General features: G+C 40.7%; 1 protein-coding gene across 4 annotated transcripts in view; it reads left to right on the plus strand.

The window, feature by feature from the left end:
• Positions 1-21606, plus strand: part of RPN2 (ribophorin II) — a 52613-nt gene that overhangs the window by 22799 nt on the left and 8208 nt on the right. For 3 of the 4 annotated variants that reach the window (XM_070801637.1, XM_070801639.1, XM_070801638.1), the window contains exons 8-13: positions 1426-1544; positions 2240-2345; positions 12739-12830; positions 14552-14666; positions 18597-18791; positions 20066-20152. In XM_070801637.1, the coding sequence (XP_070657738.1) occupies positions 1426-1544; positions 2240-2345; positions 12739-12830; positions 14552-14666; positions 18597-18791; positions 20066-20152 (714 nt within the window). The remainder of the gene's footprint in view (positions 1-1425; positions 1545-2239; positions 2346-12738; positions 12831-14551; positions 14667-18596; positions 18792-20065; positions 20153-21606) is intronic. The other variant, XM_070801641.1, reaches the window with a different exon arrangement.

Genomic DNA, 21606 nt, shown 5'->3' on the forward strand with positions numbered 1-21606 from the left:
CCAGTGTTGGGCTTCCAGAAATCTACACAGCCAGTGGTAACCCCCATTATCATTGGAGATAGGACATAATCTCTTAAATGAGCAAATGGGGACTCAGTGAACTAGTCACAGGATTTTTTTTTTTTTTTTTTTTTGAGTATTTGAAGTAGTACAGCTTTCAATGAAGTGCTGGAAAACTGCATTTATGGATTCATAAGTCCAGATGTATAGAGAAGTCTTACTTCTTAAAATGTATCTTCCTATACCCAGACTTTCTAAATCCATTATTTTAAGGTAGCTTTCTTTAACATTGTTAGGATCAGTGTCAGGTCTCTTATTCCTTGGAGCCGACAGTGTATCTTTCCACTTCTTCATAACATAGCACTCCGTCCCCTCAGCAGTAAGCAAGGACTGTTGTGTATGTTAACTGAGCAGAACAAAATGCACACAACTTAAGAGTTTCCATTCCAATGAGGCATTTGTTGCTATTGTTTGGAAACCAGTGAGCAGCTAAAATCTGCATAAGAAATTAGCATCTTGTTGATATCTAAATACACGCGTTCACATAGGACTGTCCACCTGTCCCATCAGTTCTTGTGCTTTGCAGGGCCCTTCAGATACTCTCCAGGAGAAGTGCCCCAGACTCGAGTTGCCTCTTGTGCTCCTACTTAAGTGTCACCTCCCCTCAGCAAAGACTGGGGTGAGAACTCACCTGGGTAATATAGTTCACCATGAATCAGGGGAGCTAAGAAAGCAAAGTAGAAACAGTACTGGCTTTTGAAGCTAGATAGCCTGGGGTTTCAGTCCTTAGCTGTGTGGCCTTCAGTTGCCCCATATCCTCTTGTGGCCTCAGTTTCTTCATCTGTAAAATGAAGATTATACAAGCTGTCTCAGATGATTGGTGGTAGGATAGATACAAGTGCTTAGCCTGGTGTCTGGCAAATAGTCGACTTTTAACAAATGACTGTTACTAACATTATCCATATTTCTTCAGTTTTCTCATTGCCCATACCGTCATAAAGTATTTTTCTTGCTAATAATTTTTCTTTTTTAAGTACTATAGTAGAGCAGTAGAGTGGGAAGATCAGGGGATCAGAGAGAAGGAAATGTTAACTGTGTGATCTGAAGCCAGTGATCTGAAGCCAGTCATTGTCTTTCCCTAGACTTTGGTTTCCTTACCTGAAAAATGAGATCATTGGGTAAAATCATCTTTAAGATCTCCCCCACCCCTAACATTCTGTAATCTATGTCATTCCGAACTAATTGTGTTTTCCTCTGTTTGATCCTTCAGAGATAGTAGGCCACAGGTTAGAGACTGTTCTTGAAATGAAATGATTCTCCCTCAGCAGAGCTCACTCCCTGTGGATAAAGCTTCCACCCCTAGAAGCAAAAATCTGTACCCCCTCAGCTTCTGTGGCTACAGATAATTTTGAAATGTATTTCCAGTTGCAGGTCACCAACGTTCTGTCCCAGCCTTTGACTCAGGCTACTGTTAAACTAGAACATGCGAAATCTGTTGCTTCCAGAGCTACAGTCCTTCAGAAGACATCATTCAGTCTCATCGGGTAAGTCCTGAGCACATCTCTGCAGAGCGCTGACATACTTGTTTTGGAAAGTTAGCCTGCAGCCAATATAACCCAGATCATAAAACCAAAGTTACCTACATTTAGGATTATGCTTTATTAATAACAATGTGTCAGGAACATTTCCCCCATAGGCTTAATATACTTCCGTAGTCTTATCTTCAATGGCTGCGTGTTATTGTTAGGTAATTAAAAAAAAAATTAAGGGTTAGTTTTTGTAGGAAACTTTTAAGTTTTGAATTAGTAAGTTAAAGTAAGATATGCCCTTTTTAGGAAATTCAAAAAGCACAGGAAAGTAGAATTAATGCAGAAAATTACCTACAATTATACTACCCTACACCAATCTCTTTGAACATTTCCACTTTAAAAAAAAAAATGTAATTGTGGAAGACTTACCTGAAGAAGGTGGGATTTTTAGGAGCTGGGAGGAGGGGTGGGTAGGGAATAGAAAAAGAAGACTTTAGAGACTTGAAAGAGAAGGTCATTTTAGGTGGTTTTGAAGTTTGCCCCTCATAATAATACGTGATTGAACAGGAGGTGGCCCAAGATGGGTGGGAAGTGGAAAAGTAAAAAAAAGTGGTGCATCCCTGGAATGCTGCACTTTGCAGCCTGTTTGTTGTGTCCGTTTGTGATTTTCCTGTGCAAGTTGTTGCTAACCCCACTGTCGTTCCTAACAGGGATGTTTTTGAGCTAAACTTCATGAATGTCAAATTTTCCAGTGGTTATTATGACTTCTCTGTCAAAGTTGAAGGTGACAACCGTTACATTGCAAATACTGTAGAGGTAAGTGCTTTCTTGTCATCCCCATTGCCGTGTTAATACACCCAAGGAAATGACCATACAGACACATGGCATTAACCATTTACATGTGTTGACCTCTCTTATGACCCAGTTAAAATGAATATGTTAAGAGAGGTAGGTCTGAACTATGCTCTTTGACAGACTCAGCCAAGAACTTGATCATAGGCAGCTGGATTTGTCAGTTATTCATTTTGCATTGTAACTTAGCCTTACTCTCTTAACATAAAATTTAGGAAGTAGAGAAAATTAAAATCATCCCTAATTCCCCTGAGATATAAATATTCTTAAGATGTTTTCTGTGGTTGGCCTTGATAGATTTACAGATGCACTTGGTGCTAATTAAGGGGACCAAAAGCATCAAGTGACCTGTAGCAGCACAGCGAGGCTGTCTGGGTGAAATACCAGAGAAAATCAAGTGACCTGTAGCAGCACAGCGAGGCTGTGTGGGTGAAATACCAAAGAAAATCGGTAATCCTTCCTAATGAACTGTGTTTCAGATGTTTAGCTGTCTTGAGTTGTGTTGAAGATCCAAGTGGTTTTAAGGGTGGAAAGCTCTGCCTCATTTATCTGATGCTTTGTGAGAAGGAGTTATTTCACATTAGTGGTTTTCTCAGCTAATTGACGTTTGCCCCTCCAGGCACTGTGGTTTTCATTTTTATCTTTTTGGATAAAAGTTTATTGAAGATGAATTACACATTTTCCTACTTTCTTGAACTATGAGACACGGTTTAACCTTTCTGATTCTGCCTGAGGGTCATCAGCATGAAAGCATGTGATATACACAGCACAGTTCTCTGTGCTTTTGCTTGTATTATTTTATTCTTACAACAGTCCTAACAGAGGCGTGGAGTCCTTTTCCTTTCACTGATGAGGGGTAAAGTAATTTGTCCAAAACCTCTAGCCTGTCTGTGCTTGGTGAATCCCTTCCACAGTGCTGGTGTAGTTACGTGCCCTGGTGAGTATTGAGCTAGCTCAGAGGCTGAGACCTGTGTGCGGCTGTACCTGCCGGCCTCTTCATAGTATTACTTTGTCCGTGGAGCTGTCATTTCTTCATGTTTCTGCCACTGTCTTTGTTGCATCTCCTTGGCCACACTGTCCCACCTTCTGTTGGGTCAGGGGAACTTGTGGTGTTACAGTGCCTTTTCAGTAGTTACATATATGCTATTTGCGACAGCTGTTTTCGTCACTATTCAGATGTCATTTTCCACTGACTTTTCTTTGTTAATTAAACTTTCTCATTTTGAAATCATTTCTGTCTTAAATTGCGAAAATGGTATGCAGAATTCCTGTATACCCCTTATCCAGCTGCCCCAAATGTATACTTTATATAACTAATATAATTTCAATATGTGAAAATTAACACTAATACAATACTATTAACTGATCTGTGTAGACTTAATTCAGATTCCACTAGGTATCTTACTAATGTCCCTTTTCTGGTCCCAGATTCAACCTGGGATCACATATTCCTTCAGTTGCCATGACCCTTTACCCTCCTCCAGTTAGGGTATTTTGTCTTTTGTGACCTTGACACTTTTGAAAAGTACTGGCCAGTTAGTTTGTACAGTGTTCCTTACTTTGGGTTTGTCTGCTGTTTCCTCATAATTAAATTCAGGTCATGCAAAAATACTCTAAAAGCAATGTTCCTTCCCAGTGTGTCCTGTTAGGAAGTATATGCTGTTGGTGTGTCTCATTGCTGCTGATGTTAACCTTCATCTCCTGGTTAAGGTGGCATCTACTAGGTTTCTCTATTGTAAAGTTGCTGTTTTTTCTGCTTTGTAATTAAGTGTCTGCTGAAGTGATATTTTGAGACTGTAGATAGTGATATTTTGAGACAGTACATACCCTGACGATTTTGCCTACAAGAGTTATTAATATGGTGTATGCCAAAAGGTGATTTTTCTCTTTCATTCCGTCTACATTTATTACTTGGAATTTCACTGTAAGAAAACGCTGTCCACCTCTCCCTGTATTTAGTTACTCATGGATTCTTATTTTATTGTATATTTTATAATCCGTTACTGTCATCATTTATTTTTTGCTCATTTTATCCCAGATTCAGCCTTTGGAGAGCTCCTCCGGTTGGCCTTGTGTCACTTTTCTTTAATGAAAGGACACAAAGCTAGAAAGTTTGACCTTTTTAAAAGCTGGCCATTACTTAACATAGATTCAGCATTTAGATTAAAAGTTCGGTAGAAAGGAGGATGTTTTCTGGAACTCTAATCGCTCTGCCTTTTCTCTCCCTCATGTCTGACCCTTTTAGGCAGGAGACATCTGATCCTAGTTCATTCACTAACACAGATTTGGATAGAAAGTATTGTAGTGTGTGCTGCTGCGGCTGCTGCTAAGTTGCTTCAGTCATGTCTGACTCTGTGCGACCCCATAGATGGCACCCCACCAGGCTCCCCCGTCCCTGGGATTCTCCAGGCAAGAACACTGGAGTGGGTTGCCATTTCCTTCTCCAATGCATGAAAGTGAAAAAGTGAAAGTGAAGTCGCTCAGTCGTGTCCAACTCATAGCGACCCATGGACTGTAGCCTTAACCTTTAAAAGTCAGATTCTTTCACTTTTAGTTTCCTGCCTTATTTTTGTTATTTGTAGCTGAACTCATTGAAAGGCAAACTTTTTTTTTTTTTTGCTTGAAACCTTCCTTCTACCTGTACAATCTTGATACTGATATACCCAATTTAAGTGCCATACCCATGCATCACGGCCATTCTTAATCTCTCTCTTCCTTTCCACTTCTGACTTCAGTCAGTCACCAAGCCCTGTTGAGTCCACCTTTAAATGGCTTTTCCGTGATTCCTTTGTTCTTTGGTCCCACTTGGGTAGATTCCAAGTAAATAGGTAGGTAGTTTCCAGCAAGTTTCATTGTCTTCTGTCTCTGCCCCCTTCCACTTCATAAGCGCCATAAACACCAGTAGAATAACAAAAATCACAGTGTTCCTGTGGTTAAACATTTCTTTGGTTCCCTATTGCATATGAATAAGGTCTAGACGCCTCGGTGTGCCTTTTGAAGGCCCCCCACGAAAGGCACATGGGCATCCTTCATTGTGGTTACATCCTCATCCGCTCAGCTCTAGCTGTTCTTGACTGCATACTGGTCCTCATCTATACTCCACCTGCACATGCACTTGGGCATCTGTTTCCTCCATGGGGAATGTTCTTCCCCTCCCTTGCTGAAGTACTCATCCTGTAAGGTCTAATTCAAATGTTGCTCCTTCAGTGCTCCCTTAGAATTTTATTTTTATTTTTTCAGTTTAGACTATTTCAGAAATAGAGAAGAATAGAGAATAGTGTCATTGGTATATACCTACCAGCTATTTGTCTCCCTCAAACCCAAACATTTTGCTATATTTTCTCCTTTGTTTTGTTTATTTATTTTATTTTTGGCTGTGCTGGGTATGTATTGCTGTGTGTAGGCTTTCTCTAGTCGCAGAGAGTGGGGATACCGTCGAGCTGTGGTAGGCAGGCTTCTCACTGCGGTGGCTTCTCTTGTGGAGCATGGGCTCTAGGGCACCTGGGTTTCAGTAGTTGCTGCACATGGGCTCAGTAGTTGTAGCTCCTGGGCTCAGGAGCACAGGTTCAGGAACTGTGGCGCACAGCTTGGTTGCATGCGGGATCTTCCTGGAGCAGGGATCGAACCTGTGTTTCCTGCATTGGCGGGTGGATTCTTTACCACTGGACCACCAGGGAAACCCCTCTCCTTCATTTTGTTTTATTTTGGTAAGAAATAAAACCCTATAGATTGAACTTAAGCTCTCTGTATATTCTTCACTTTTTCTTTCCTCTTTGCCCACATTTGAAGTGTATATTCCAACGCCAGTTTTTACATTTTAAGCAGTATAGTGCATTGATTTGCATCTTCCCCAGATTTATATGCTTCATTATATGCATCCTTTTGCAATTTGCTTGTTTTCATTCAATATTAATTTTATGACAGCCATATTTATGCATGTCAAACTTAGAGCTATGCATAAATATAAATAATTTTCATAAAATTGTCTTCCTTTTATGAATGCATTGGATTTATTAATTCATTTTCTGTTGTTGGGCACTTAGACTTTCACTGGTACAGACAGTGCTGCTGTGAACATCTTAGTACATTTTTTCATGCATGTTTTATTTATCTGGAGTGAAGTTGTGGGATCATAGGATATGTTCATCTTGCAGCTTTCTTATGTTTTGCCAAATTGCTGTTTTCTTCATATTCTTATCAGTACCTGGTATGATGAGTTTTGATAATCTGTTAAATATGAACTGGTATGTTGTTGTTTTAATGTTTGTCTTTGGTTACTTGTAAGATTGAGCATATTTTCTTGTGTTTATTGGCCATTTAGGTTTCTTGTCTGAATTGCCATGTATCTTTTGTCTTTTTCTTTTGGTTTGTTAGTCTTTTAGTTACTGATTTTCTTTTTAGGTGCTGCATATATTCTGAAGCAGTATGTATTAGTAAATCCTTAGTTAGAAGCATCAGATATAATTCCTTAGTGTTGCTTTATGGCATCTTTTGATGCCCAGGAATTAATTTCAGTGAAGCCTAATTTAAAAGTCTTTTTTTCCCCCCTAGATTGTTTGTATTTTTTGTGTCTTTAAAAAATTCTACATTGCTCCAAGATCCAAAAAGTATTTTCTAGTATTTTCTTCCAAGAGTTTTTAAGTTATTTTCCCCTTATATTTAGGGCTTCAGTCTACTTGGCTTATTTTTGTTGCTATGGTATTTTATATTGTGTCCATAATTGTTTTTACTGCATTGTATTACCATTGTTTGCTTGTAAGTTTTGCTTTTTCATTGAGCTGGGTGCTCCCTATGGGCAGAGACCAACTCTTGTTTTTTCAGTGCTTAGCTTCCATCTCAGACCACTTAAGAGAAGAAAAGGATGGAGTGGTCTGAAGATTAAAGATGTTTTCCCGCATTCCAAGACCCTTAGAACTGTGGTAATTCATCTTTTTAGGGGTGAGCCTTTTATTCTGTACAAAGCAGCTTTCTTTTTTCTTTCAAACAAGTTTTATTGAGGATATACCAGAAAATTACCCTTTAGAAGTGTATAATTCAGCATCTTTAGTATGTCTAGAGTTGTGTGGCTATCAGTACCATCTAATTCCACAGCATTTTTGTCACCCCAAAAAGCAACCCTGTGTCTATTTGTAGACACTCCTTGTTCTATAAGAATATATCCTCCTCTCTGTCCTGGCAATTACTGATCTACTTTGTATTTCTGTGGTTTGCCTGTCTGGGACATTTCATATAACTGGAATAATACAATATCTTGCTTCTTGTGTTTTTAACTTAGCATAATATTTTTAAGGTTCATTCATGGTGTAGCATGTATCAGTACTTTATTCCTTTTAATGGCTAAATAATTGAATAGTCCATTGTGTGGATATACTGCATTTTTTAATCCGTTCATCAGTTGATGGACATGTGGGGAAATTTCCACGTTTTGGATATTATAAATGATGCTGCTGTTAATGTTCATCTACAGGTTTTTTTTGAACACCTGTTTTCAATTCTTCTAGGTTTATGCCTAGGAATGGAAGTACTGAGTCATGTGATAACTGTACGTTTAACTTCTTGAGGAACGGGCACTGTTTCTCAAAGAAGCTGTACCACTTTACATTCCCACCAATAATGTATAAGCATTCCAATTTCTCTGCATCCTCACCAACTCTTGTTATTTTCTGTCTTTTTCATTTTGACCCTCCTAGGTGGGTGTGAAGTGGTATCTTATGATTTGATTTGCATTTTTCTGATATCTAATGATGTTGAACATCTTTTTATGTGCTAATTGGTTATTTGTATATCTTTTTTGGAGAAATGTCTATTCAGATCTTTTCCCCATTAAAAATTTGTCTTTTTATTTCTTCCTTCCTACTCATTGGAAAAGACTCTGATGCTGGGAGGGATTGAGGGCAGGAGGAGAAGGGGACGACAGAGGATGAGATGGCCGGATGGCATCACTGACTCGATGGACGTGAGTCTGAGTGAACTCCAGGAGTTGGTGATGGACAGGGAGGCCTGGCGTGCTGTGATTCATGGGGTCGCAAAGAGTTGGACACGACTGAGCGACGGAACTGAACTGAATCTATATAGCTCTTATTTCCTTTTGTTACTCCACTGTCTTTTTATATTCCTGAGCTATGAGTTCTGTGTATATTCTTAATACAGGTTCTTTGTCAGACATATGATTCGCAGATATCTTCTCACCATCTGTAGGCTGTCTTTTCCCTTTCTCAATGTTGTCTTCTGATGCTCAAAAGGTTTTAATTTTAATAGCCCCAATATTTTTAATTGTTTCTTTCACTGAAAGAAGCACTGACTTAAGTGCCATATCTGATCAACTGTTGCCTTATCCAAGATCATGAAGATTTACTCCTATGTTTTCTTATAAGAATTTTATAATTTTAGCTTTTACATTTAAGTTTCTGATCCATTTTTAATTGATTTTTCTGTGTGGTGTGAGGTAGGGATCCAGCATCCTTTTACATGTAAATGAGCAGTTGTTCCAGCACCGTTTGTTGAAAAGACTGTTCTTTCTCTGTTGATTTGTCTTGGCATCCTTGTCAAAAACCAATTGACTGTAAATATAAAGTTAATTTCTAGACTTGCGGTTCTATTCCATTAATCTATACTTTTATCCTTATACCAGTACCTAACTATCTTGATTGTTGGAACAGCTTGACCTTTTGTAACATCAAATTTGGTGTTTGTGCAAGTATTTCTGTGGTTGCTGGAAAAATTAAATAAGTACAGAATAGCAGAAATGCCTTATAGCTCTGTTACTCGTGCAAAGATAATAAGCTCCCATTGAGGCCACTGCTGTCCTTTTTCTTTTCAGTGATTGAGTAAGTCTTACAAATCTCCTCTCTTCCTCTTCATTTTATTAAGCTTTATGCATGTGTGTGTTTGTGTGTGTGTGTGTGTGCACGCACGTGCATGCTCTGTCACATATGCAACTTTACTTTGTAATTTCAGTAGTAGTCACACTTAGAACCTCAGAGCGGGTCAGCAGGTCCTGTTTACTCTCCTGAGAGATGCTTGACATTGGTCAGAGTGCATTAAGAGTGGTTTGGTGTGGAAGGCCTGTAATAGCACTCATTGACATTGGACTTGCTGTCAGGGGAAGCATGGGTTTTAGAAGCTGTCATTAGCATTAATTGCCCCTAATGCACCATTATTTTTGACAGTAATGAGCTAAACAGGGAGGCTATTACTCTCAGCAGAAAGACTGCATTTCCTGGCATTAAAACTTTGAGGTGTATGTGGCGTGCAGCACAGGCAAAGGAAGGACTGGTTGATTCACTGTAAAGCAGGCTTAGTGGCATTTAAAGTGGCTAAACAAGTCCCTTTCCTATTATAAAAAAAATGAATCCTGCAGTGTTAGTTTGAAGGAAGGAGAAGGAGCAGCTAATCGACAGGTATCCTCCTCTGAACTCTTTACAACAGGGCTTTGAAAAAAGTTACCGTGATTTTTATTTCTCAGTTTGCTCTAAGAGAGTAGCATAAAAAAGCTTTTCTTTTAAATGTTTCCAGAGACCCATTTGCAGTTAAGATTTTAGGGGCAGAAGGACTTGTTTCAAATTGTTCCCTATTTAAGAGCAGCCCTATGGTTTCTGTGCAGCACAGGAAGCTGTAACTTGGGGGGCCTTTTAAAATTAGGGCTGAGAGCGATCCCAGAAGGACTGGAGCTCACTGCAGTCTGCCCTCATTATTCCATGTCTCTGCTGTGAATGCTTTTAAGTCTTCCGAACGAACACACAGTTGAATCTTGATTAGCAGGCCTTAGTGACCATGTTATTATTGAAAGCTTATAGTCAGGATTCTAAGTAAAAACCCGCAAGTTGATGGCTTCTTTATCACTATAATTAGGATACATTGAGGAACCTTATACAAATCTTTAAACATCTGTTTGTATTTATCCATCTGTTGAAAGGGAGAGCAGTTTTTTTTAATTATATTTATTGGGTGGTACTTTTTAATACAAAACTGTTTATAAAGAAGAAAGTATTTGTCACACAGTGTCATTGCTCAGGTAAGCCCTATTAAAAAAAAAAATAGTGGACTATGCATGTAGTTTAAAAATTCAAAGTGTAAGAAAGTATGTAATGAAATATAAAAGCCTTCTCTCATTCCTTTGATCCAGTCCCTCTCCTTTAGTAACAGTTAACTGTATTTACTTTGAAAAAGAAGAATGCCCATATCATTGAATGTATGCACATTCTTTCTTATTTACACAAAAACAATCATTCTATAAAGTTACATTCTTTGCTTTTGTTACAAAGTAGAGCCTCCCAGCTTACCCCTTGGGGTCTGTTCAGCTTCATGGCCTCCCACTACTCCCCACCTCCACGCTCCCCTGCCATAATTCAACCGGTGGCCAGAACTCAGTGACAGGTGATGTTAAATATAATTCTGCCAATCGGTGATTGTGTATTCAAAAGTAGGAGATATATCTCCTATCTGTCCATAGATACCTACCGTGTTCTCTTTAATTGCTCCAGAGTAATTCAAAGTGTACGTGAATATCCCATTATTTATTTAACTAGTCTCCTGTTTATGGACATTTAGGTGAGATGATGATTTTAAAAGCACATTTACAGATTAAATGAGTCCGTAAGAGAGTGAGAAGTGAAGAGGGAATTATCTAGTTGATGTTGATGAAGATTGCAAAGTAATTACCTATGAAAACAGATTATAGCATGGAGTGGTTGCTCAGGTCCTGCCTCTCCCTAAACTGGAGGCCTGCCTAAGCCCTCCTGCTACCCATTTCCCTCCCCATCCAAGCGCTGCCGACTTGGGTCCCTGATCCTCCTGCTGTGCTTCTGTATCACTTTGTCCCTCCCTCCACCAAGGCAGCAGCCTGCTCCGTTGTAATTTAGCTTTGCCTGTATGCTTCCCTCTAGGACAGGAAGTGCATCTCGCTGTCTCTGTCCCTGCACCTGGGTGCTCCAGATGCTCTGGGGGGTTGTGGGGAAGTGATCTCAGTGGGGTGCATTGCTAAGCAAAGCTCTTGACTACTTTGCTTGAGCCTTCCACTCCAGGTTTTCTCCAAATGGAAGTCCTGTCAGTGCCTCTCTGGATTGAGCTTTGTAATAGCAAAGTTGGCTCTGGTTGTGAGCCCTGTATGAGTTGTGAAGCTGTTTGCTCAGCAGAGCACCCAAGGGCCAAAGTAGAGGATTCTAGCTCTCTCCTTGATGGTTTATTCAACTTGAAGACCAGCGGTTCCCCTCCCCTTACCATAATTCACCCTGTTGCCTAGATTCAGTGACAGACTATGATGCTAAACATAGTTCTGCCAATAGGTGGCTTTGTATTCAAAAGTAGGAGATAATAATATCCTTATGGCCTTTGGTAATAAATCTTTTATTAGGGCTTTCTTTTTTTTCTTTTTGAGCAAAACAGAACACCCCCTATTCAACCTGATAATTGAGGTTATTGTCACAAAATAGTTATTATCGAGGCAGGAGAGAGGCTGTTAAAAAGAATTACTTGATAGCTGTCTTTATCCCTTTTTAATTTTTCTTCTTTGCCCTTGATTTGAGGCTGTCACACCTTCATAGTGTGTTTGAGAAAAATGCTGAAGCTTTGCTTCAGTTATTTGCCCAGACTTCTCTCTCTGTTCCTTCATCCTGACTTAGGCTGTAAACCAGTGGATTTGGCAAGGATTACCTTAAGCATTACATTCAAGTTTTTCAAATATTTGAAAGTCTCATAGATATGTTTACAGATTAAAAGTGCTTTGGGATTGCATACTTTGCACATTCTAACTTTGATTTTAAATAAAAATTTTAAATAAAAAAGTTCCCCTGAGTAGACTTTTAGCGTGTTTTCTCTTTTGGAAATTTACATTTATTTGAATCTAATTTTTAAAAAAATTTCTTGTTTAATAGCATTGGCTAGCTCCTCTTTGTGAAAATGTTTATAAGGAATGTATAGAATTTAAACACTAAAAGAGTCAAGAGGGATTGGTTATGCTTGTAACAAATTCCAAATCTCAGTGGCTTAGAATTGAGTACTTGTTAATTTAAACTATTTGAAGGTTACTACTTAAGGACTTTTTACCCCCTTATTTTTTTTAAAGTACCTGTGAAAAGATCCACTTTGTTTCTTTTCATTTCTTTTTTAATATATACCATTCATCCAAAGCCAAAGAATGGAAGATGGGATAAGAATCAAGGAGTTACTTTTAGGCCTCTGGATTGAAGAGATGGAAATACTACCTGGTTGGGTCAGTTTTACTAAAATTATTGGAGATTCCTGTCCTAGGATTTTTTCCTGCCTTGACTCACCAGTAAGAGAAAACGCTGGATATGTGTGTTGATTACTCGTTTATTCACCAGTTGACCTGGCGATTTTCTTCCATGTTTCACCTTAGCTCAGAGTCAAGATTTCCACTGAAGTTGGCATTACAAATGTTGATCTCTCCACTGTGGATAAGGATCAGAGCATCGCCCCCAAAACAACGCGGTAGGTGGGATGCCTCCCGGGTCCAGGGAGAACCCAGGCTTGAGCTGGGAGGACAATGCCAAGGCCCTGAGGCCCTCCAGCCATCTTTTCCATGTCAGCAGTGACCCAGCTTGTACTCCAAATTAAAGTGGCTGTTATTCTTCTGGGACCGCACCAAGGGTGCCGCTTGGCATCCAGACAAACTTGGGGGTTTGTCTATATTGGCAATCAGTCCCTGAACAAACTATTGTATTGTATGTATATTGTATACATTATACAAACTATTAACAGTCCACAAGTTGGGAAGGAGCTCGCCTCAGAATGTAAGTCTGCATCAGATTTATTCCCAAGCACACTATTTAGTTCAGATGATAATTTAAAAAAAAACTTTATTGATGGAGGAAGCAGTGTATTAATTTATTTTCTGGTGTTATCTGTTTTTCCTCACAATCTTGAACTTGGTTTTAGGGTCCTCATGGCCACACTCTGTGGCCCACAGTGGGTCTGAAATCAGTTGTATGTCTCATAGGTCCTTAGAGATGAGATGGCAGGTACCCAGCGCTAGGGCTGGGATTGCTTTCCTCCAGTCCATGGAGATCACTGATCAGTCATAACATTGGTGATTGTGGAACTCAGCATCTTTTTTAGCACACACTTCTAGGTCACCATTAGTAACTGATCAGAGTTCGTCTGGAACATTGTATGAAGCCCACTTCTTAGTTCTCTTCCAGATCCTTGGTAGAATGCCCATCTAGACCTCTGGGTAGAATTCAGACCCCAAATTTACTCAACTGGGGTGGCTGTAGATATCACAAAAAGGAGGGGGACCCTCAAGGTCATTTTGAAAATGGGATGTTAGCCAGAGACTAGAGTCCAGGCATTTACTCCTTTTAAGTCATGTGAAAGGGCTAGGCTTTCTGTCTCTGGCTTGTATATTTTTATAGTGACATTAGAAATGAGAGCACTGTTGAGAACCCACTGGAATGATGTCTGTAAGAGTGCTTTCCAGAGTTTAATGCTCTATATAGATAAAGAGTTGGTATTACTCATAAGTAAATAAGCAGGAAATATAGCCAGTTGTGAGCTCTATAACCATTGGGATTGTTTTTTTATCCTCCGGCCATCTTAACCTAAAATCTCAGGGGATAGCTGAGAAAAGTTTTCTCATCACTCCTGCCTTTGGAGAAAATGACTTTTTAAAGCTCAATTTCAGGCAGAAAAATAGTTGAAACAGTGTGAAAGGAAAAAAAAAATGCAGCATTAAAAAAAGAAAAAGCTGTCAATAGCCCTCATTCTTTTGCATCTCCCACCTCCTGGTTTCCCAACCATGCTCACGTAGGCTGCTAATGTCCATCCTGTTAATTTTTTTTTTTTTTAATCTTTGTGGTTCTGCTAGCCCAGCTTTCCAGTTCGCCCGGGAACCTCCAGCAGGGCATGTGAGTCTCTCTGGTGTCTGGCTTGGTTGAATCCTTAGATCCTTGAAGTGAAAGCCTGGAGACTCACACATAGCATTTTCCCCAGACCCTGATGGAAGTTGATTCTGTGCTTTTCTCCATCTTAGCTTTATCAGTCCCATTTGCCCTCGGGCCATAGACAGTTCTCCATTCTTTTGACCACAGAAGTGTTAGAACTGAGAGACAGAGTTGGGAGAGAGAAAATTAGGCAGCGAAGCAAAGTTGGTCTCCTTCCCTCTGTTCTCAGAGATCCTCTCTGAAGACTTACCATATAAATGTCTCTTTCAGGGTGACCTACCCAGCCAAAGCCAAGGGCACATTCATTGCGGACAGCCACCAGAACTTTGCCTTATTCTTCCAGCTGGTAGATGTGAACACTGGCGCTGAACTCACCCCTCACCAGGTCAGGAAAAAGCCCAGACAGTTCTCTTAGCATGAAACCTTGCTGTACACGATAGTTGTGTGGATGTGGTATTTAACACAGAGTCAAGAAAATTCTGAATTCCTGCTTTCAGGTCTTCACTCTGAACCCTCACAGTCTATCAGGTTCTCCCCTGTGACACTCTAAGGACTGCTGATTTTCATAGTGAGAATCCTCTGAAGTCTCAGCTGCTGGCAGAGTGATACTCAGAAGAGGAGGTTCCATCACTGGAATAACAGTTTCCTTCTCATCTCACAGCTTTTCTGATCTTGCCAGTGTGGTGTTCAGTGCAAAATAGTATACTCGCGCTCTTATAATCATTTAGAGATCCAAACAGAGACCAAAACTTGACTTGGTGGGTTTTTTTGTTTTTTATATTTTTAGCAATTGTACTTTTTAAATAAGTTTTTTCAAAAACCCAGGAAGATAGTTACAGTATGCTTGTATTTTTAAGCTGGGGTGAGTTGGACTTCTATATCATTTCATGTACTCCTTTTAAATATACTTCTCATAAATTACCAAATGAGATCATTGCTGGTTCAAACATTTTATATGAAGATATTATAAAATAATTTTGGTAAATTTCCCATTACAAGAACGTGTAATTGGGACTTAAATTCTAACTAATTAGTCAGTACATTTATTTATTAATTCAAGTCAGTAAATGATTATGCAGATCCATTAATTTCAAGATCCTGGCCTAGATTCTTCTAAGGATATAAAGATGAGTTGCAGGAGACACAGTGCCTTGCCTGTAGAAGTAAATCATGATTCAAAAGAAAGGTTCATGAATTAAGTTCTTTATATCATAATATAATGTGTGGTCCCAGGATTTGTTTTTCAGATACCAATCATTTTTTATTAATTTTTTTGGGGGGGTAAAACTTACTGAGTATAACTTGGAGGTAGAAGGAATAGAGTACAGAGGCTTACTTGAGTAATCCTCCCCACTCAAATTGTTCTTATTCCACCAGCCAAAGTTTTTAAAACCAGCTGCCATGTCCTTTCTCACATGCTGCTGATCATTTTTTTTTTACATGTCCTGAGTTATTCCACTTGAGATAAAATTTATTTCATTAATTTTGATGTTTTCAACCCCTGTCCCCTATATGACACATATAATGATGAGAAAGGGCTTTAATAAATAACTCTTTCATTGCTGTGGATTAAAACACAGGAATAATTTATCACGGGGACAGGGGTTTGAACTCTTGGTTTCTAGGCTAAAATTAAATAAAAGAAGCAACCATCAGCCCTGAGTATCTTAGTCATTTGCACCTATAAACATACCATGCTCTTTTATCCTAGAATGTCTTTTTTTAAATTGAGGTATAATTACAGACAATAAAATAACAGATTTTAAGTATTCTTACTTAAGTATAGTTAATACAGTTTGTGCAACCACCACCAGAAATAAGATATAATGGATTTCTATCAGCCCCAAAAATTCTCTCATCTGCTTTCTGTCCAATTTCTCCCACCCCAAAGGCAACCACTCTCTGATTTCTATCATCCTACATTTGTTTTGCCTATGTTTGTCCTTCATGTAAATGAAATCATTTAGTATACTGTCTTTTGTGTCTGGCTTCTTTTGCTCATGGAGAAGGAAATGGCAACCCACTCCAGTATTCATGCCTGAAAAATCCCATGGACCGAGGAGCCTGGTGGGCTACAATCCATGGGGTCGCAAAGAGTCGGACATGACTGAGCGACTTCTGTGTGTGTGTGTGTGTGTGTGTGTGTGTGTGTGTGTAAGTAACCCTGAGCCTTCTTTTAGAGAGATTAGCTAGTGTACGAAAGATATTTAAGGCAGATTAGCATTTAATTGAAGCTTTTTTCTTTCTTCTTTCTGACTATAATAAAAACATATATTGAAATAATTTTGAAAAAAGGAAAACTTTGGCAGTGTAACCAAAGTATGTTTTGCTCTGGCCAAAACAGATTTTCTATTTTGTAAGAATCTGAAAACTAGCAGTTTTTTCCTTTTTTGGAGCCCCTCTCCCCCCGGAAGTTCAGAGTCTTAACCAGTAGACCAACAGGGAAGTCCAAAAACAGCACTTTTTAACTTGTGCCTACTAAGTATGGTGAAAGCAATAGGCTTCATTTCTGTCTTCCATATGTAAAATAATGATTATTATTGGAAAGATTCTCAAACCATATCTTTTTCCCAGAGAATCTGATATAGCTTTTGTTCTCTTAGACTCCCTCCTTTCCTGCCTCTGTCTTCCCACTTGGTTGAGAATAACTGTTCTGTGCACGGCTTATCCATGGTTGTATTGTAAAGGGAAATCCCAGAAATACTTTGAGTGTGGAAAAACAGGAAAGAACCTGGGCCCTAGTGGCCGTGGCTTAGGTGCTTTCTAGTAGTAGTCCTTGAGTTGGAGCTAGCAGACTTAATCCACACAGAGAGGCAGCATCAAAACAGACCGTGGAGCTGAGTGGATTTACTTGGAAACCTTTTGGCTTTCTGTTTCTCGTTGCTGCAGCTGCTGCACTCGTGCCCAGGCCCAGAGTGGTTGCCCCGGCACCACCATCCCTGCCCTTCTCAACTTCTCTCCCCTCCACCCCCAGTCTCCAGAGAGCTGGGTCAGCCCCACTTAGCCATGACTATTGCTTCAACTCCGTAGCATCTCCCAGGCCCTTCTCAAAATGACACTTGCCAATGAAAGCCCAAGAGAAGAAGGAATATGAAGAGAAGTCATTATACAAAACAAAATTGGTGGGATTAGGATTAGTGCAGGAAGAGCTAGTGAGGAAGTAAAACTTTAACTGAAGACTTGTCTTATCCAAGATCCTAGAAAGCCTGGCTTATAGACCTCCTAGGTAGAGATGGCATTTTGTGGGTGAGCCTGGCTGCTTGCCTGTGCTTGGCTGTGACAGGAGGAAGATCATGCATCCAGGCTCCTAAATCCCATTCTTGGCCACAATTGCAGGAACCAGGAGGCTTCACAACTCTGGGTCTCTTTCCCTAAATACTTTGATGGTTGTTGTCTGTTGCCCAGGTGTAGAGTAATGAATGAGATTTAGATTTTTTTCCTGTGGATTCAGCACTACCTGTGTGACCACGGCAACTCATTTAATCCTCCATGCCTTATGATCTGTAAAATGGAACCAATCTACCGGCTTTGTTGAATTCTTTATTTGGAAACTTCTGAAAGCAAAGCTGAGTGTATTAAGTTTTGCTGCATCTTATGTGCAGAAACCTTATTTTCTTATACCAGTGGGGGATTATGTGATTAGACTTGTATCATCATATTGATAAATGTTTGTTGACTAGATAGTGTATAGCAGGTCCTACGCTAAATGCATTGCGTACTTTACTGTGAGTCTTCATACGGATACAACACATGTAGAAGTTAAATCTGTCTTAAAGATGAAGAAATCAAGGCTCAAGGAGGTTAAATAACAGCTCTTAAGTAGTGAAATCATATCTGATTGTCGTCAAGCCTGGGTTCTCTCTGACACTGGGCTGCCCTGCATGATGAGAACTCTGCCTTGCTATCCATCCCCATGCCTCCTCTCCTAAATCTTTAGCTGGAGGCACTAGGAAATTGAAAATGGGCTTCTTACAGTTTCACCTCATTTCCCTTCTTTTCACCCTCTAGTGAAGAAGTTAATTGGGCAGCAAAAGGCTGGCAGGAAGAGGAAATTACAGCCTCAGCAAAGGGCTTAAATCATTCACAAACTGGGCATTCGGCCTACAAGTCGTTGAGATTTGGCCGGACCCCTAAGTTAAATTTCTTGTACTTGCAAAAAGTACTGTCTGATCTCGGAGCTATAAGCAGGGTGGGGCTGGCTGACCTCAGAACTCCCACTGGGACAGAAGAGCTGACAGCCTGCTGCCTCAGGGATCTGGGCCCAGAGGGAGTTTTGAAATCATCAGATGAAAAGTTGCGTTATTATTCCATCCAGACATTTGTCCGACTCCACAACCAGAAGACTGGCCAGGAAGTGGTGTTTGTTGCAGAGCCGGACAGCAAGAACGTGTACAAGTTTGAACTGGACACCTCCGAGAGAAAGCTCGAATTTGACTCTGCATCTGGCACCTACACACTCTACTTGATCATCGGAGATGCAACTTTGAAGAACCCAATCCTGTGGAATGTGGTATGTGCCTCCTTTAACTTCACCCAGACAGGAGTGGCTATGCCACAGTCAGACAAAGATGGCCCCTCTCCAGGGCGTGGGCTTTGTACCCAGGCCTCTCCCATGCCACCCAGAGGGCCATAAATAAGTACACATCATGCTCGTCCCATTGGTAGTCTTAGGGGCGTGCACATGGCCTGGCTGGCATGTCATAGGGGCTTCATAAATAGTGACTGAGTGAATGAATGAAGTATATCGATTTGCCCTAATGGGTTCTAGCAGATTTCTTTAAAAGTTGTACTTGAAGAAGGTTTTCATATTACAGGCAAAACACTGCAGGGAATACACAGATATAAGAGATAAAGTCTCTAGCTTTTGAGGTACAGTGTGCCCTTGCAGGGTAGGCTGGAGAGGAGCCTGAGGTTTGAAATCCAGTTCCAATTCATTATGATGTGGACTAATGAATTGCAGGATATTCTAATAACCATCTAGGATAACCAGGATAAACTAATACCCTTCAGCTGCATGGTGTGTTCATAGTTTGCATAGTGCATTTCACGTACATAACTCACTTTGGGCTGGTGGGATAAGAGGAGGCTTCTTAAAAGACATGACATTTGAGCCAGGGTTGAAGAGTTGCAGGGCTTTTTCAGGATTGTATCCGAGGGGCTGTTGGATGATCACTGGGGGACAGCCTCCAGGAAAGTTTGAGGTGCTTTCAGTGAGATACGAGTGGGTCCGCTTTGCTGGAGCACCTGAATCTGGTCAAGGGCAGGAGGTGGTGAGGTGGGGAAGGTAGCAGAGGCCAGATGCCAGGCCTTGAATGATGGGTGGCTCCCTGTGCAAGACAAAGGGGCAGCTGCATTTTCTTATTGTAGTCAAAGCTCCTTTTCTTCTCGGATTTTGGGCTGTTTTTGTATGAGAGCACTTTTTCATTTCTTTTTCTTTTTTTTCTTTGTCTGAGACTAAATTATACTTCCCCAGGAGCAGTTTCTGATTGCTACTGTAACAGCCTGAGTACCAACTGGGATTTTTGTATTAAACAGCCCTGTGGGGCTCACCAGACCAGTAGAAAATTGGAACTCTTGCTCTAAAAAGCATTTTCAACAAATACTTATTTTGTTCTTGAAATTTTTACTGCCTCAATTTGTTGGCTAATGACTCAGAAGTGATTGGACTGCTTGGAGCTCCTTTCAGTCACAGTCCTGGATGGGAGTTGGGAGATACTGTCCTGCTGATGAGTTTCACCCCTTTCTCTGCCCCTGGGCCTTTCATCACTGCTTTTATTGTTTTAGGCTGATGTGGTCATCAGGTTCCCTGAAGATGATGTTCCGTCAACTGTCCTGTCCAAGAACATTTTCACCCCCAAACAGGAAATTCAGGTACATCCCAAAGGGCTTCTTCGCTAAACACAGAGGAGAAATGGACACATGAGAGAGGGCAGCAGAGCCCCAGGCACTGGCTGTGGTTTAGATGATACGTTGTAGCTTGGTCTTTGCCACCCTGTGGATCAGGCAGGGCAAATGTCAGCCCCATCCTGGAGCTTAAAAAAACAGGCTCAGATTGCCTGCCGGCCAGTTCCCAGAAAGCAGATAACTAGAGACAAAATCAGAACCTATGTCTGTTTTTCCTAAACATGCAGGAGGTTCATTCCTCAGATCACTGCTTGATGCCACAGCACAGATGGGTCTGGCTTTGCTCCTCTGTGTTCCTGCATAGACCAGGGCCGATGGAGCCCACAGGTGGCCAACTCAGCTGGAGCATAGGGCTTTCACCCCCTAGGCCAGCCCTTCCTCTCTCCCGGGATTCACCTTCCTTGCACACAAATATTAGAAATCCCTGCCCAGCCCAGTCCATGGGACTGTTGTGAGGCTCAAAATAGTTCCCAGATAAGGAAAGAATAGCTTTGAAAAGTTTCTAAAGCAGTGTACAAAATGAACACAATAATTGTTAAACAGTTGGAGCCCTGGTTAAGGAAACTGAGTGGATCCACTCAGTGTACTGTTTTGGAGTCCTCAGAAATGATTATACTGCAGTAACAGGGAAACTCACAATCTGAAATAATGGTGAAGTGTTCCAAGCAGACTACTGACTCTTACTCCACTTAGAAAAAAGCCAAGGGCCCAAAAGGTAGAGTAGTAGTAGTATTTTTAAAATTCTTCCTGATGTTGCTATAGCATCATTTAAGAATGTGGAATGCAGTTAAACACTGGAACGTATAACCATGATGACAAAGGGTGCTAACTGATTTTGTAGGGTGGGGTAGGCAGCAGCAGCTGCCACGGGCCATATTAGAAGTCCCTTCGTGACAGTGACAGCAAAGAGGAGCTGAGGTTAAAAATTTGGGAATAGGAGTCTCACATGGAGCTGCCTTGTCATGGAGCTGGGTTGACTGGACATTGGCAAGCAAGAAAATTTCAAAATTTAAAATCGTTAATACAGCAGTTAGCTAACTTAAGTCAGCAAAATATGATGACACCACCCTGGGAACTCAGAAACATTGTGAAATCCAGCGTCCTGCCTGGGATGTGTCACCCTAGTCATCCAGATGCTTGGGTACCATTTTTGTTACCAGGTGGATGCTGCTTGATAGGTTACATCCTCTAGCCTCTAAATGGCAGTGAGTTTTGGAGGGGAAAAGAGACTTTGCCATTTGTGAGCTGGGACTGGTATGATGTCCCTGGAAGGAGACCAGTGGGAGCAGAAGCCAGTGTTGGGAAGAGGGAAAAGGCTAACGGGGTGCTGATGGCCAGGAAGGCTCAGCCTCTGGAAGGCATTTCCTCCTCTTGACTGTCATTGGGGTTTTGGCTCCTGGTATACATGGCAGCCCCGCTGG

The sequence above is a fragment of the Bos indicus genome, chromosome 13, assembly GCF_029378745.1.
Source record: "Bos indicus isolate NIAB-ARS_2022 breed Sahiwal x Tharparkar chromosome 13, NIAB-ARS_B.indTharparkar_mat_pri_1.0, whole genome shotgun sequence".
Lineage (NCBI taxonomy): Eukaryota > Metazoa > Chordata > Mammalia > Artiodactyla > Bovidae > Bos > Bos indicus.